At 36.5% G+C, this 15,096-nt stretch overlaps 2 protein-coding genes across 6 annotated transcripts in view; one reads left to right on the top strand and one right to left on the bottom strand.

The window, feature by feature from the left end:
* RIF1 (replication timing regulatory factor 1) overlaps positions 1-12,740 on the top strand; it is a 60,046-nt gene extending 47,306 nt beyond the window's left edge. For 4 of the 5 annotated variants that reach the window (XM_075529778.1, XM_075529777.1, XM_075529775.1 and 1 more), the window contains exons 31-36: positions 1,284-1,430; positions 1,731-1,808; positions 1,898-2,013; positions 3,803-3,956; positions 5,911-6,019; positions 6,870-12,740. In XM_075529778.1, the coding sequence (XP_075385893.1) occupies positions 1,284-1,430; positions 1,731-1,808; positions 1,898-2,013; positions 3,803-3,956; positions 5,911-6,019; positions 6,870-7,081 (816 nt within the window). In that variant the 3' untranslated portion in view covers positions 7,082-12,740. The remainder of the gene's footprint in view (positions 1-1,283; positions 1,431-1,730; positions 1,809-1,897; positions 2,014-3,802; positions 3,957-5,910; positions 6,020-6,869) is intronic. The other variant, XM_075529779.1, reaches the window with a different exon arrangement.
* A 1,255-nt stretch (positions 12,741-13,995) lies between these two features.
* The window catches only part of NEB (nebulin), a 236,896-nt gene continuing 235,795 nt past the window's right edge, over positions 13,996-15,096 (bottom strand). The window contains exon 147 of the mRNA XM_075529049.1: positions 13,996-14,231. Coding sequence (XP_075385164.1) covers positions 14,058-14,231 — 174 coding nt within the window. The 3' untranslated portion in view covers positions 13,996-14,057. The remainder of the gene's footprint in view (positions 14,232-15,096) is intronic.

Raw genomic sequence — 15,096 nt, 5'->3', positions numbered from 1 at the left:
TCTTAATATATGAGGGGATGGAATATACTACAACATCGCCACAAAATCCTTGAAATTGTTATTAAAATTAAGAGTGAAGCCATTTTTTCTTAGCATCTGCTGAAAGTGGGGCAATGTTTCTCTCCTTTTCCCACATCAAGTTTGTACCACATCAGAACAGTGGTTTGGGCATTCTTACTTAGTGCCTCAAATTGTGTTCCTTTTCAATATTTTTTGCTTGGCAATTAAAGAGTGAATGGTTAAGGTCAATTTGGGTGGATAAGGTAAGGTTTTCCAATAAAATTATCACAGGACATCCTTTGGGAAATGAACAGGTGCATTGTCACGCTGGAAAAAATGTTCTTGAAAAAAATAATGTTCTTGATATAACTTTCTTGGACTTTTTCCTCATGTGTAGTTTTCATGTTTCTTAAAGCACCTTCATACTAAGCCACAACAGCCATCCTGGGGTTGTTTTTGTTTTTTAAAATCTGTCCAAGTGACCCCTTTTGAAGAAGTCCTTGAAATTAATTGCGAAACCTTCTAAATTATTAACCTCTGTGCCTTGAATGTCACTGGATCAGCAGATCGTCTCAGAAGCCCCTTGTTATCTGGGTCGCATTGGTAAATTCAAGATTCTTTCAGATAACATTAGCATTTACCTTGTTTTTAAAATAAAACTCTTTAGGCTAGCTGACCTTTTCATGGTGCCTTTCCTCACATCTAAGAAATTTTAAGACCCATTGTATTGGGTGGGAGGAGTGGGGGGGGGGGAAGAGCTTAAAGAAAATGTTTTGGAAATTATAATGGCAACATATGTATAAGAATGATGTATGGGGTGCTGTAAGAGCCCCCATAAAATGATTAAAAAAACAACAACAGGATATTGAGATAATTTATCTACAGGCATCCACAGATTGTTAAGTAAATTTTATTTGGAATAAATCTGCATGTGTGAATTAGAATCATGCAAGTGATGCTAATTAACTCTCAGGTTTGTACATACTCTTGCACAGTCAGCATAAGTGTTTAGAAAAGACTTCCACTACCATGCATAGTTTCTTTGAGTTTCTATTATTCCTAACCCTTATTCTGTATTTTACAGGAACAGTTTAGGAGTGAGTTGGTGGTATTGAGCAGTATTGTTTGAAAACTGTCTGTAGGAAGAGCAACTGTACTTGGTTCAGAGTTTGTTGTTAGTAAAATAAATTAAGGTTCTAAACTACATTTTATCCACCTAATGAGAATGTCTGATTTTAGTCTTTATTGTTAATTAAAAATTTGAAAACAACTTGTGCTTTCAGGTTCGCCGTGTCTCCTTTGCAGATCCCATATACCAAGCAGGATTGGCAGATGACATTGATAGGCGCTGCTCTATTGCTAGGTCCCATTCTTCAAATAGTTCTCCTATAGTAAAAAGTGTTAAAACTTCACCTATTGCACAATCTAAGGTAAGCCGTGGGCTTTTATGTATCGGGATGCCTGTGTAGAGGCGCACGGCTCACAGTGAGCGATTTGGCTTTAAGTAAAATACCTTTGATTTGGATGTATTGTCTTTGTTTGCAGCTTGGTAAGCAGATAAAGCTTGGTGAAAACTGTGATTATAATCTAGCCAAGTAATAGATTAGGCATTTGATTATTCCATTCATTTGCAAATGTTTTCTGAAATTGGAAAGAAATTGTTGGTCTGGGTGTGAATATTGAAGCCATCTAGGGTTCTGAGTGAGTGTTTTTTTTCTCCTTCTGTCTAGCATAATACCACTTCCGCCAAAGGAATTCTGTCCCCAGGATCACGTAGCCCTAAATTTAAGAGCTCAAAGAAGTGTTTAGTAAGAAGTGCTTTAGTTTTTGTGTAACTTTATATTTTTGTGTTCAGTCAGGTGATCGCTTTTTAACAGTTTTACAAATTTATTTTAAGATTGTAGAAATGGCTAAAGAATCAATCCCATGCCCAACAGAAAGTATTTACCCTGCTTTGGTGAACTGTGTGGCGCCAGTTGATATCATTTTACCTCAGATTACATCAAACATGTGGTAAGTGTTTGTTTATGTTTCTGACTTCTACAACAAGATGTCACATAATTTAAGAGAAATAATTGGGAGGGTTCTCATTTAGGACGAATACAGTAGAATCCCGGTACTCAACTCAATATAATCAGACACAAAGGTTGGAAAAATTTTTCATCGGCGCTTGAACAAATCATTGGAATCCGACCCAACGCACATGATTTTTTTAAAACAAGCAGTTCGTGTTTTGGTCATGTAGAGTCAGTTGGCCTTCTTTAAACCTTTTGCGACTATGTTCCAAGTGTTATAATATTCTTAGTTTTTGTGGCTTTTTGTACTGTTTTTAGATTTTTTTTTTTAAGTGGGTCCTAAGAAAGTTTTCTGAAAAGAATCATGATAAGGAACTGGTTAATCGTGTTATGGATATTGTTGGTGATAATTTAGTAAACCCTTTTAGAAAACAGTTAAGGAAATACCAACAGCAGAATACATTAGATGGATTTTTTTTTTTCCTGGAGAAAGCCAGCCAAGTCCTAGTGAAAAAAGACAAAGAAGGGGGAAATCTCCTGAAAAGCAATTACCAGTTTATTTTATGGAAGGGAATTCCCTTTCCAAATAATGCCTCCGTCCATCCCGCCTCTCCACATCCGTGTCCCCAGATCTAGTTCCTCTTCAGTCTCAAGGGATGGGCCATACTGTAGCTGTTAAAGACCTTTTTTATGTTGGTGTCTCTTATTTAAATTATATTATTTAACTCAGAACTTAATTGTTTTGTCTAAAAAGACAAGGTTAGGGTAAAAACTTGGTGGTTGAGAATGGATTCGTCCGTTTTCAGTTATTTCTTATGGGAAAAATTGATTCAGGACTCAACTGTATCGCGTCTTGATGCTCCTAGAAAAGATTAGTCTCAAGGTCCAGGGTTCTACTGTATACTCCTTGTACCTATTTTAGAAGGAGAGTACATTCTTGAAGTAGGCCAGGTCAGGCAATAAGAATTATTTATAATAGTAACAACTAGACCAATTGGTAACATGATCAAAAGAGAAAAGATAGAAGTTGTAAAGGATGTCTTGCATCACCCATCACAATTAATGCTCATGGAAACAGAGCAGTCAAGAGGTCAAAGCAGCATTGCATTGGTTAAATCTGCATAAGACCTTGAAAATGTTGAAAAGCAAGAACATTCACTTTGGGGACCAAGGTGCCCCTGACCCAAGCCATGGTATTTCTCCATTGCCTCATGGGTGTTAAACTTACAACGTTGAATAAGAAAGACCAAAGAAGAATCACTGCCTTTGAATTAATGGTGCAGATGACAAATATTGAAAGCACCATTTGTTTGCACTTTGAAAAGAAAGAACAGACATAATGCCTTGGAAGCAGTCAGAGGGGCTCCTGAGAGGCAAGGATGGTGAGACTTGGTCTTTACGTAGGATGATAGTTACGCCGATCAGTCAAGCGTTGTTGTGTGTACCCAGCCTGACTAGTGATCTATAATCTCGACCCTAGATTCTAGCTTAAAGCAGCACTGCCTGCTGAGCATTGATAGTACAATTGTACTACGGATTGCAAACCAATAAAATAAACTAAAAATCCTGTCATACACATCAGATTCAAGTTTCATTTTAAACATGTCTTTGCCTATCATGAATACAGCCTTAGATTAGCCTGGACTTACACAAGAGTATAGGAATTCAGTTATGTTAGAGCTTAAATAAGTAAGTAAATACTTCAAGTTGATAGGCCTCTACTAAGAAAATATAAACAAACTAACTTTGTATAACACTTTTCCATTTTTCTTCCTCATTCATTCAAGGGCAAGAGGCCTGGGACAACTCATTAGAGCCAAGAATATAAAAACAATTGGTGATTTGAGTACCCTTACAGCATCTGAAATAAAAACCCTTCCTATCCGTTCTCCTAAAGTGTCCAATGTGAAAAAGGCCCTCCGAATATATCATGAGCAGCAGGTAAAATTGCCAGAGGCTCTTTATTACCAACTCTGCATAAATCTGTAGCAATGTGATTATAGCACTTACATTTTAAAATCTAGAATTTTATGGCCTTTTCTCCTTTTACTCACAAGTAACTTCATTTAAAAGTTACATCGTAACTAAAAAGAAGTTTGTTCGCTTGGTACTTTTTTATTATTAATCATTTTATTGGGGGCTCTTACAGATCTTATTCATAACTCAGTTCTATCAAGCATACTTGTATATATGTTGCCATCATCATTTCCAAAACTTTTTCTTTCTACTTGAGCCCTTGGTATCAGCTCTTCTTCCCCCCCCCCCACCCCACCACCCTTCTACCCTCATGAATCCTTGATCAGCTATACATTATTATTATTACATGTCTTACACAGTCTGTTGTCTCCCTTCACCCACATTTCTATTATCCATCCCCCTGGGGAGTGGGGGTTAGTGGTTATCTATCCAACCTTGTGATCAGCCCCCCCTTTTCCCTCCTACCCCCGTAATATAGCTTACTCTTGCTACTTACTGTTCCTGAGGGGGTTACCCGTTCTGGATTCCATGCATCAAAAGCTCTTATCTGTTCACTTGGTACTTTTAAGTATATCGCACCACAAAATTTTTAAATTGTCTTTTATTCAATTCTTCTCTTTTTCACTTCTGTAAATACTTGTTTCCATATTAATATTCCTAATACTTTAATGTTTGAAGCCATACATTTATTAAAAACTTGGAAATTTGTAGTTATAATTTTATTTTAATGTGTAGCACCTCTGGCTGGCTTCTTTTGCAGAGTTTCTTTTTTCGCAGGTACTATTGAAATCATAGATTCTTCCCTATGTATCTAAAAGTACAGAAAATTTTGTATGTAATTTTATAATTATCTCATGGAGCCCATACAAATACCCTCTGTATTCAGTGACATAAAAAGTTAGGAATACATGAAAAATACAGAAAGCCCTTCGTTTTATATTTTGTTTGTGAGCTTTTAATAACTCACCATTATGGGGTCTGTTCTGACATATAGTGAGTGACCCTATTGGACACGGTAAGACTGCCCTCCCTGTAAGTTTCCTAGACTAATCTTTACTACAGGGCTGGGCTGCTGGTTGCAAGCTGCTGCCCTTGCTGTTGGCAGCCCAACAAGTAACCACTATGCCACCAAGGCCCCTTGTTGTTAGCTAGTTTAATTTGTTGAGGTGTTTTCTCAGTACTCCATGGACCCTGATAAGATCTAAGAAAGTGAATGGTGTGCTTTGGATTTTTCTTTTCCAAATCCATAACCGTAAATTTTCACTTTTATGTCTGTTTCTAAACAAACTGCTTGGAAATACCAAAAATTTCCTACTGTCTCCTAGATAAATAATTTTACGTTTTTTGTTAATAAAACGTACTTTCTGAAGTATACTAGCATAATAAAGGTATCTTGTAAAAAGTTGTGGAACATACAAAGAGGGCTTTGAAAGAATTCCATTGTCTTTTCATTCCATTTTTCTTTTTTTTGTTGTTTTGTTTAAATCATTCTATTGGGGGCTCATACAACTCTTATCACAATCCATCCATCCATCCATTGTTTCAGGCACATTTATACATTTGTTGCCATCATCATTCTCAAAACATTTGCTTTTTGCCTGAGCCCTCTATTTTCTCCTCCCTCCCGCTACCCCCTCCCTCATAAACCCTTGATGGTTTATAAATTATTATTATTGTCATATCTTACACTATCCGACATCTCCCTTCACCCATTTTCTGCTGTCCATCTCTCAGGGAGGAGGGCATATGTATAATTGCTGCCCTCACCCTCCTTTTCATTCTATTTTTCCACAGACTTTTTGAAGCCCCCTAGTATTATGGTAATTCTTTTCCAATGTTACTGCTGTTTGTCATATATTATTTTAACTTGGTCTTTCCCCCCCCCCCCCCCCCCTACTGACCTGACTGTATGATTAAGGTAAAGTCTCGTGGGCTTGAAGAGATTCCAGTTTTTGATATTTCGGATAAAACATTAAATGGAATAGAAAATAAGTCCCCCACTGCTGATGAAGAAAAACTTGTCTCAGGTATTACCAAAATGTGTTAATTTTTTTAGAAGCTCATTTTTAATGTGTAAGGCATCTGTAAAAATAGCTATTTTTTTTAGCTAATTTAATTTTGAGTTTTCTCGTTTATCTCTAATTGCTAACTTGTACTCATCTAAGTCTCAAATATGAATGAAACTACACCATTTCAGTTACGTTATTATTTTAAAGGTAGTTTGGTTACCTAATGGCACAGAGTAGGTTATGCTAGATCAGCAGTTCTCCACCTTCCTAATGCCATGACCCTTTAATCCAGTTCCTCACGTTGTGGTGAACCCACCACCACCACAGTATTTTTTATGATACTTCATAACTGTCGTTTTGCTACTGTTTTGAGTTGGGTGACCCCTGTGGAAGGGTCGTTTGACCACCAAAGGGGTTGCGGCCCACAGGTTGAGAACCGCTATGCTAGGTAGTTTGTCTTCTTTTTCCTGACCACAAAGGTAGTTATTTTTGCCTACTTGGTATCTAAATTTGAGACCTAGAAACCTCAAAACTCACTATCATTGAGTCCATTCTGACTAATAGTGGCCCTCAGCGGGTTTGGGGTTTCTGAGACTAAATCTTTATAAGAGCAGTTCTCCTATGGAGCAAGTGTTAAGCCTACACCACTGACCTTGGGGCGAATCAGCTCCATGCTTAGCTGCTCCCTATGCCACTAGGGTTCCCAGTAACTTGGGTAGGAGTGCTTTTTCCTATATGATTCGAATGAACTAGTAAATGTAAGTCAGATCTTTCATGAAGATTATGATCCATAACGATAGTGTTTAGTGGCTGTAGATACATAGATGTTTAGTATAGACTTGACTCTTTTTTTTTTTTTTCCTTTTAGATTTGATGGATCCTGTTCCTTTAGAATCCCCACTTTCTAAAAATCTCATGGCACAGATCAGTGCACTTGCCCTTCAGCTAAATGCAGAAGATCTCCATAAATATTCGGGAAGCCAACTATTTGAAATGCACGAAAAACTTGGTAGCATGGCAAACTCTATCATTAAAAATTTACAGTCGCGTTGGAGGTCACCAGTCCGTGAAGATTCTTAGTATTTTAAGGAGACACTGGAAGTTATAGTGACATCATTATTTTGTGGATTGAATAAACAAGTTATAAACTATAGCACAATTTCAGAAAGAAGAAACAGTGTTTGCAAGGTTGGTTGCTTGCATTTCAAACCCTGAGGGCAATGACCTCTGAGTTTGTTAATGTAAGATCACGGTGTTCCCCTGTAAAGTGTTTCCAAGCTGCTATGCATAGTTTTTCAAGGAATTTAAATGTCTTAATGAGATGAAAGCAAAAAGCAGAAGTATACATCTACTTCAGACTTTCATTAACTCATACATATCCTGGAGAAACATTTATTGTAAAATACTCTAAGGTTGAAAATTTTTTATTTGAATTATTGCTGAGTTGTTGAAAGGTGTTCATACTTCATTTTCCTATTCATACATATTGTCTGAAGAAAATTTTTCTTGGTAAAACACTTCAAAAGAGATGTAAGAGTTGTGATGTTTTTGCAAGTGTTAAGGTTTCTATGATCTTCAAGAAACGTGCCAAAAGTCTTAACTTTTGGGATTAAAATATTAATGCAGAATTTACTAAGATTTCATTTGTTTGCGTTAGCAAATATTTGTGGAGCAGCATTTGCCTGTGAGAATTTACTCTTACTGAGACACAGGATTCATTTTTAAATGCATGACTGTTTGTACATTATGTATAGATCATAGCGTTTTAATTTATAAATTTCAGCTTTTGTTAATTGCACGAGTTTTTCTGCAGCTTTTTGTGAATGTCTTGATTTTGTTTAGTAGAAACCACTTTGTGTATATAAAATACCATGTTAACGGTGTGGACAGGATAGCGCTCCATGGGCCTGCTACAAGTGTTTAAAGGATTCTTTCTTCAACTAAAACAAATAGTTTCTTAGTTAAAATCTGTCTTAGTTAAAACATCAGTTAATTATCTGGAGTAACCACAATGAGTGAAATTACAAAAATAAGACACGTTGACTGTAAGACCCCTACTTTTTTTAAATCACTACTTTTGTTGGAAGAGGGTTATCAGTCACTAGAACGAGTGCCTCTTTACATTTCTTAATGGCAAGATGATGATTTTCATTTGCACCTTGGACTATAAAGTCTAATGTCTGTCTATACTTTCATCTATAAAGCAATTTCTTGGAAGACATTTGAGGCTGTTCTTTTCTCTATGCTTCACGTTCAAAAGTGGAGGGTGTATATAGTAATGAAAACATGTGTAAATTTTACCAACTAGTATTACTGCCCAACTTCTCGTATCTAGAGCCCGCCTTTTTAACAGAATAGTTCTCATTTGTTCTCTATCAAGTAACTGAACTCAGTTTTGTAGTCGATTTGAAAGCTATCCCCTTGCTGAAAGCACACGTTCTTTAGAAGTTACAGCAAGTGACATTGTTGGGCTGCATCACAGTACCACTGATGCCACAGGACAGATAACCCTGTGTGCAGTTAGTATTCTCATATTCAGAAGGGACCTTCACCCATCCACCTTCAAAAGTTCTTGTCTTTTTTCATAGTCACAAATCATTGTTAGAAATATTTTTGTCTCCGAGTATGCTGTTCATACGACAAGGAGAGAAGAAGGCTTTATAAGTAGAACTGAACCAAATCTTATCACTTGAAGAAATGACTATTGAGAAATTATAATTATGGGTTACAGCGCTTACAGCTGATTTCCTATGTTACATTTCAGTGTAAAGAAACAGGTGGATTTTAGTGAACAGCAAGCAGTAAGAAGGGTTTGTAGGTCTGTGTGCTCAAGGAGACAGGTTCATAATAACAAGGACACAGCAAAATCTGCTGGATTTGTGACTGTGTGTCTTAATATTTGTATGAACTAACATTGTTTGCCTGTGGGGTGAAGTTTTGGGGGAGCTGAGCCAATTAGCAGAAATGGTAACAAATGAATCTTTAATCTCACTGAGTTTGATATGTGCACAGATAATTTAAAAGCGTGATTCCGCATGGGTGTCTTTTAAGTATTTGGGAGAAAGGACCAGCTTGCCAAATTTCCATTGTTGCTATTGTCTTTAAGATTGTATTTGAGATACTTAAGTTCTTACCTTATATGTTTTCTGCACATTTTCCCCTGATTGCTTCCTGAATAGAAAGAAGAAAGCCTTCGTGTCCCTTATCAGCTTCAGTGTGGTGGTGGTGGTGGTAACTCCATTAAAAGAGATTTTAAAAAATATTTCTAACAAATCTGGCAAATTTGTACATGAGGACACTCAAAAAACTGACTTAAATTTTTTCCAAAAATCTAGGAGTATGCATGGTACAGTATAATTTTTTGTTTCTAGGAAATGTGTTATGGATTTCAAAGTGCATTCAAATTTCCAGTTTTTCTGTTAGCGCCGTTACTGAGGAGATTCTGCAATTTGAGCATCATTGAGTGCCATTATTGAAGTATACAAGCAATGAAGTTCAGATAATACAAAAGGAAGCTGGTTATGTAATAGTGGCCTAAGGTAGCACACTCAAATTGAGCTCCACAGTCGTGGCAGTTCCGAAATTTGCCTGTGAATTGGTTCAGCCTAGAGATGAGCTTAAAAGTTAGGGTTTTCTTGCATAATTAAGAATCCTGAAACTTGGAATTATCAATATTATGCCTAAAATGAAGGTGACATACAAAATTAGCAGGTGAAAATGGTAGGGTGTCCAGAATACAAAAGGACTTCAACAGTTCAAGGACAAATTATATTTTAATCTCATTTCCCCCACAAACTTTTTAAAGCCCTCTTCTAGACAAGGGAAATATCTTGGATTGTGTTCGTTTTTTCTTTAAAAGGCTGATGTTGGTTAAGAGCTAGCTTAGTTCAAAGTAATTAACTGGGTTATATATCCCCTTTATTGTCAATCAGTGAGGAAGGGCAGAAGTTTACAACACACACTCCAGAAACTGTTTTCAGAGAGGTAAATGTATTAGCCAGTCTGGGAGTCCATAAAAAACACATGTTGAAATTCAGCTAAGACATGACTATCTTTACTCCCATATATATTCCCCGCTAAGATTTTAGAAAAGTACTGTTTTTCAAGTAAATATTAGACAAGTTTTGACATGACAGTGTTTATCACACTTGGAAATGTTTGATAAAATGCAGCTTCTGAGTCAGTAGATTCTGGATGAGATAGGACCTGCATTTCTAGTAAGTCTAGGTGTGGTATAGTTTCTGATATTTGAAGTCTAGCCGTGTACCCCCAAGATTTCAAGCTGTAAATTAGATTCAAATTCTTATGATTAAAGCTAGTGTATTTATTACTAGTTAGCTATGTGAATTGGGAATGCAGACTGGTTTAAGGTGCTTGGATTAAAGTTCAGAATTCTTAAAGCTGTTTTCACATCTGGCCCCTTTGGGAACACTTTAATCTCACAAATATCAGATTAATCTCACAAGTATCAGATCTATTTATTATAATGTGGTTAACTTTTTCTTGGCATTCTGTGGAGGTAATTGTTTATATTTCTCTTACATATTTATTTACAGCTTGCTTTTTTAAGAAGCGCCCACATCCAAAATGGATCTAGAAAAAGATGTTATTTAATTGGCATGTCAGCGCATACTGCTTTTCTCTGTATGTTAAAATTAGACATGAGTTTCTGGTGAATTAATACATTATGTAACAGGTTTGTACAAGGGGACTTCAAAAACTAATGTGGAAAAAATGGGATTAAAAGACATTGGCATCATTTCATGAAGGATTGGAAGCTCCCTTATATAATTTTTTTTTAAACTTTAGCTATTTGGGTTTGCCGGCCTAAAAATAATTGATGCTGATTTAACAGAATTAGTCATTGATTTGATTCTTGGAGTAGAATATTAAAATTTTCAATGTGGTCTATCCCGGCCATTTTTTCCCTTTCATATACCCATAGCGCCAAGCTTTTTGCTCTCAAAAGATATTTTAAAACCAAACATTAACCATTAAAATTTTAAAAATCATGCTTTCCTCTACCTGCAGCTGTAAATCTGACGTCTATATTTTCAGTGGTTGATGTCACAACCAAGAAAGGGGTCTATAGAAGCTTATTAGACAGTATATTTATATATTGATGGTGATTGTGGTAGACTGAGAAATGATGCATTGAAGGGGAAAGACACTGAGCCAAAATAATAAAGCAATTAGGCTAATAATAAAAGACAGTTCATACAAGGTAACTTCAGAAAGTTGTGGGAATTGCATTATTTTTCCCATAATGTTTGGAAGCCTTATTTTATGCTTTTTAATAGCTGGTAACCAGTGGTCTTTGAGAGCTATGCTATACATATTGACCACAATTGATGGCCATAAACACCATCAGTCATTATTACAAGTACTCAAAACTAGATGCCCTACCTCTAGTAGGTAACTTGTAGTTAACTGACCAAATTATAGTGTCATGGAACTGAAAATATAAGGTAATTATTTTGATACATAATACTATAATTACAGAATATTTTTATATAGCAAGGATTTTGTAAAGGAATACAGAATTGAGTCGAATCACTTTTGAGTACAGAAACTAAAGGACAGCCTTGCCTAGTACGTTTTATAGAGCAAGAATGGCAAACTGCAGCCTGCCACCTGTTTTCATATGGCCCAGGAGCCTAGAGGGACTTTCACAATTTTTAAATGGTTGAAATAGGACTGTTTTGTGGCACATAGAAATAATATGAAATTAAAGTCTGTGTCCTTGAAATTTCAGTTCTATTGAAAAGTACCTGCTCATCATTTTATCTGTTTTCATTCGGGCTGAATAGTTGTGAGACTAACTGCATGACTTGCCAAGTCTAAAATATTTATTATCTGGCCTTTTACAGGAAACGTTTGCCAGACCCTGTTAATACAGTCCATCGATTGGTTATTTACTTCTGGCTGGTACAGTGGGGTTTTTGATAACATTCCTTAATTTTATTACCACTGTTTAGGTTTATAAAATGTTCCCCAGATTCTATTCCTGTCTGTTTACATTCAAGTAGACCTATATTAGGATATTTGTATTCTTAAAGTATATCCTCTCCTCTTCTCCCCACCCCCCCTCTTATTTAACTCGGAAATAACAGTTACGTATTTGCTATGGCTATTAAGGAACCTTAATGGTCAGGAGGAAAGGTATCTTGTGCTACAGAGACACCAAGAATGTCTTATGAACATTAAATCACACCTGCGAAATAAATTGAAATATCAAGTGTTTAAAGCTCTCTGTGTTGGTAAGTTACTCAACCTATCTTAACACTACCTCCTGTGGATAGACTTGACAAATATGCACTTAGAAAAAGACTGATAGGAGCCAAATCAGTCATTTATTAACCCTATTTTTTTGTCCCCGTCACTTGATAAACTCTTGAGAGATTAGTTTTACAGTGACAAAATATTTATATTTGATAAGTCTTTCGAATGATGTGTTGAAACTTGTAAAATGACTATTCAGTCCTTAATTGCACTGATAGGTGGGGATGCGGAGTGCAGTTTGTTTTATCGGATTGTGTACTGTTGCACACAGGTTTGAAGTCGTAGGCCTATTACTAATTTAGTATATTTTCTTATTTGGTTATGATTGGGTTGAGGAATGGAGAATCTGTCTGATCCACAATAAAACCTTAAATGAATCATTGAGAGCTGATTTGTTAATCACTTACGAGTCAAAACTGGATATCTAAACATTTTTGAAGAAATGCACTTTTATCTGAAATAAAGCTATAAAATGTCAACAATTCTGTCCCTTATTTTTGTTTGTCGTGTATTTGTGTGTGTTGGTGAGCAATATAATTACCAGCATAATTGAAATTTATATCTCTCCATAAACATGAGAAGCATTCATATTTTTTATGACCCACTTTTCTAGGTCTCTCCTTTATTTATAGTTAATGCATTGGTTCCCAAACTTACTTGGTCTATCACCTATTTAGGAAAACAAAAATTTGCCTTCCTGAGAAGGAAAAAAAATTGTACTGTAGTTTATAATCCAGGATAAAGTTTAGATAACGCCTTTTGCCGTTTTGTCCTTCCCTTAATTCATTGCGCCCCTAGAGCAGTGGTTCTCAACTTTCCTAATTCCACAATCCTTTAAATACAGTTCATGTGTGGTGACCCCCCCCTAACCATAAAATTACTGTTCATTACTGTCATTTTGCTACTGTTATGAATTGGGTGACACCCCCCCCCCCCAAAAAAAAAAAAAGTTCATGGCCCACAGGTTGAGAACCACTGCCCTAGGGGCATGGAATCACCACCTTTGGGGAACATGGATTCCTACAATCATAGAAGTATTTAAAAGAATAGTAATAGTGAAGTGTATTTTTCATGGCATGTGAGAGGGTGCCATACTGAGCTAAACTGCAATTCGTGGGCATTGTCAGTGTCTGGTCACCAAGGGTGAGCCTTTACAACTAACTGGTGGTGGACTTGCTTTTAACTTTAAAGAATATAGATAACAAAAGGTTATATTTTTTACAGATCTTGACCATTTAAAATATTCATCAGTGGGGCTTATTGCACAATAATAGATTTTATTAGTTTCCAATTGATCAGTTTACATTAAATACCAGCTTTTCTAGATTTGAAATGTAAGCATCAGCATTCGGTAAGCAGGGAAAGGGACTGCCACTTTAAATGTTTAGTATGCTCAGCATCTAGTTTAGAAAAGACGTTTTTTCATAGTGGAGATTAACTTAAGTTGATAGAACAAGAAAATTGCAGTGTCTTTCCAAACAAAGTTTTAAACTCCCGGAAATTTTATAGTGGCAGTTTAAAACTTTTGGTTTGATGTTGCAAATCCAGAAAGTTTTTATGTGCAAATCCACATAGGATAGGAAATCTAACTTCATTGAAAACGCTGGTGATGGAAGCATTGGTTTTACTAGAGAATTTAGTAGGGTTAACATGGGAAAACACATTAAGTCGGCCCAGAAAACTTATTAGGCAGTTTTAGAACTTGGGTGATCGTCAAGAGTCTAAACAGTTATTCACCGAAGGGTTTATATGAGAGGCCAGTGCTTTGGAGCACCTAAATAGCTTCAACATAGTTGGCTGGAAGCATTCCAGTTCTGCCGGTCCTCTGCACGGTGCCGTACATCCAACCTTCATCAATAGCTTGAACATTGACTATAGCATCGCCGTCTTTGAAAGATACCTCATCTGCGTCGGCAGCCATGTAGTCATACATGGCTCGGAAGATTTTCTATTTGTGGGGTGAAAAGAAAAAGACTGTATACTTAGTTTGCAACAATGAATTCAACAAACCCAAACAAGACTACTCGGTCTATTTTGCAAAAAAAAGGAAATTGCACAAAAGACAGCCATCAAGGAAGTAAAGTCTACAGTGTTAGGAAATATTGCAGTCAGCAATTCGAAGAAAGATGGGACTTTCTACCTCAGTTCATGGTTACAGCCTGTGGAACTCGGGCCTTTCTACCCTGTCCTATAGGGTCGCTATTGGCACCAGTTTGACAGCACTGACTGATTTGTTTGGTACCTATATTTACACCTCTATAATTTTGCTTGTTTATTTTCCCCGTCCTGCCCTACTATCATGTTATTTATCAGTAATGTTGACCTGAGATACATTTCAATGGATAAAACATGAGGAATGATACTTGGTCAATTTTCCCTTTCTATTTCCCTGCCCCTGTTGTCGGTGCTCTGCTCCCTCTCCTATACACCCCCTCCTCCATTGTCTGTCCCTTTGCTGTCTCCTTGGGATTGCTTATCCTATCAGACAAAAAGAAAAACGTACATGGTTGTGGTTGGACAACTTGAAAAACAATTTGACTTGGGTACTTTAGGTGGAAAGCTTGATGTGTTGATTGCGTATCAGTAACCAAACCCACTGCATATATTTTGGTTCTGACTCAGTCACTCTGTAGGACAAAGTATAACTGCTTGATAAGGTCATGAAAGCTATAGATCTTTCTGGGGACAGAATGTCACTTGTTTTTCCTGTGGTGGTTTCAAAATACTGTGTTTTGGTTAGCCGTTGGGTGCTTTAGCTACTCTGCCACCAAAGAGAACTTCCTTTCAGTGAAGCTAAATGTATGAGGGTAAGT

This window comes from Tenrec ecaudatus, chromosome 13, assembly GCF_050624435.1.
Source record: "Tenrec ecaudatus isolate mTenEca1 chromosome 13, mTenEca1.hap1, whole genome shotgun sequence".
In the NCBI taxonomy this organism is placed as follows: domain Eukaryota; kingdom Metazoa; phylum Chordata; class Mammalia; order Afrosoricida; family Tenrecidae; genus Tenrec; species Tenrec ecaudatus.
Note: the sequence above shows the minus strand (reverse complement) of the source record. Positions and strands in the feature narration are given on the sequence as shown.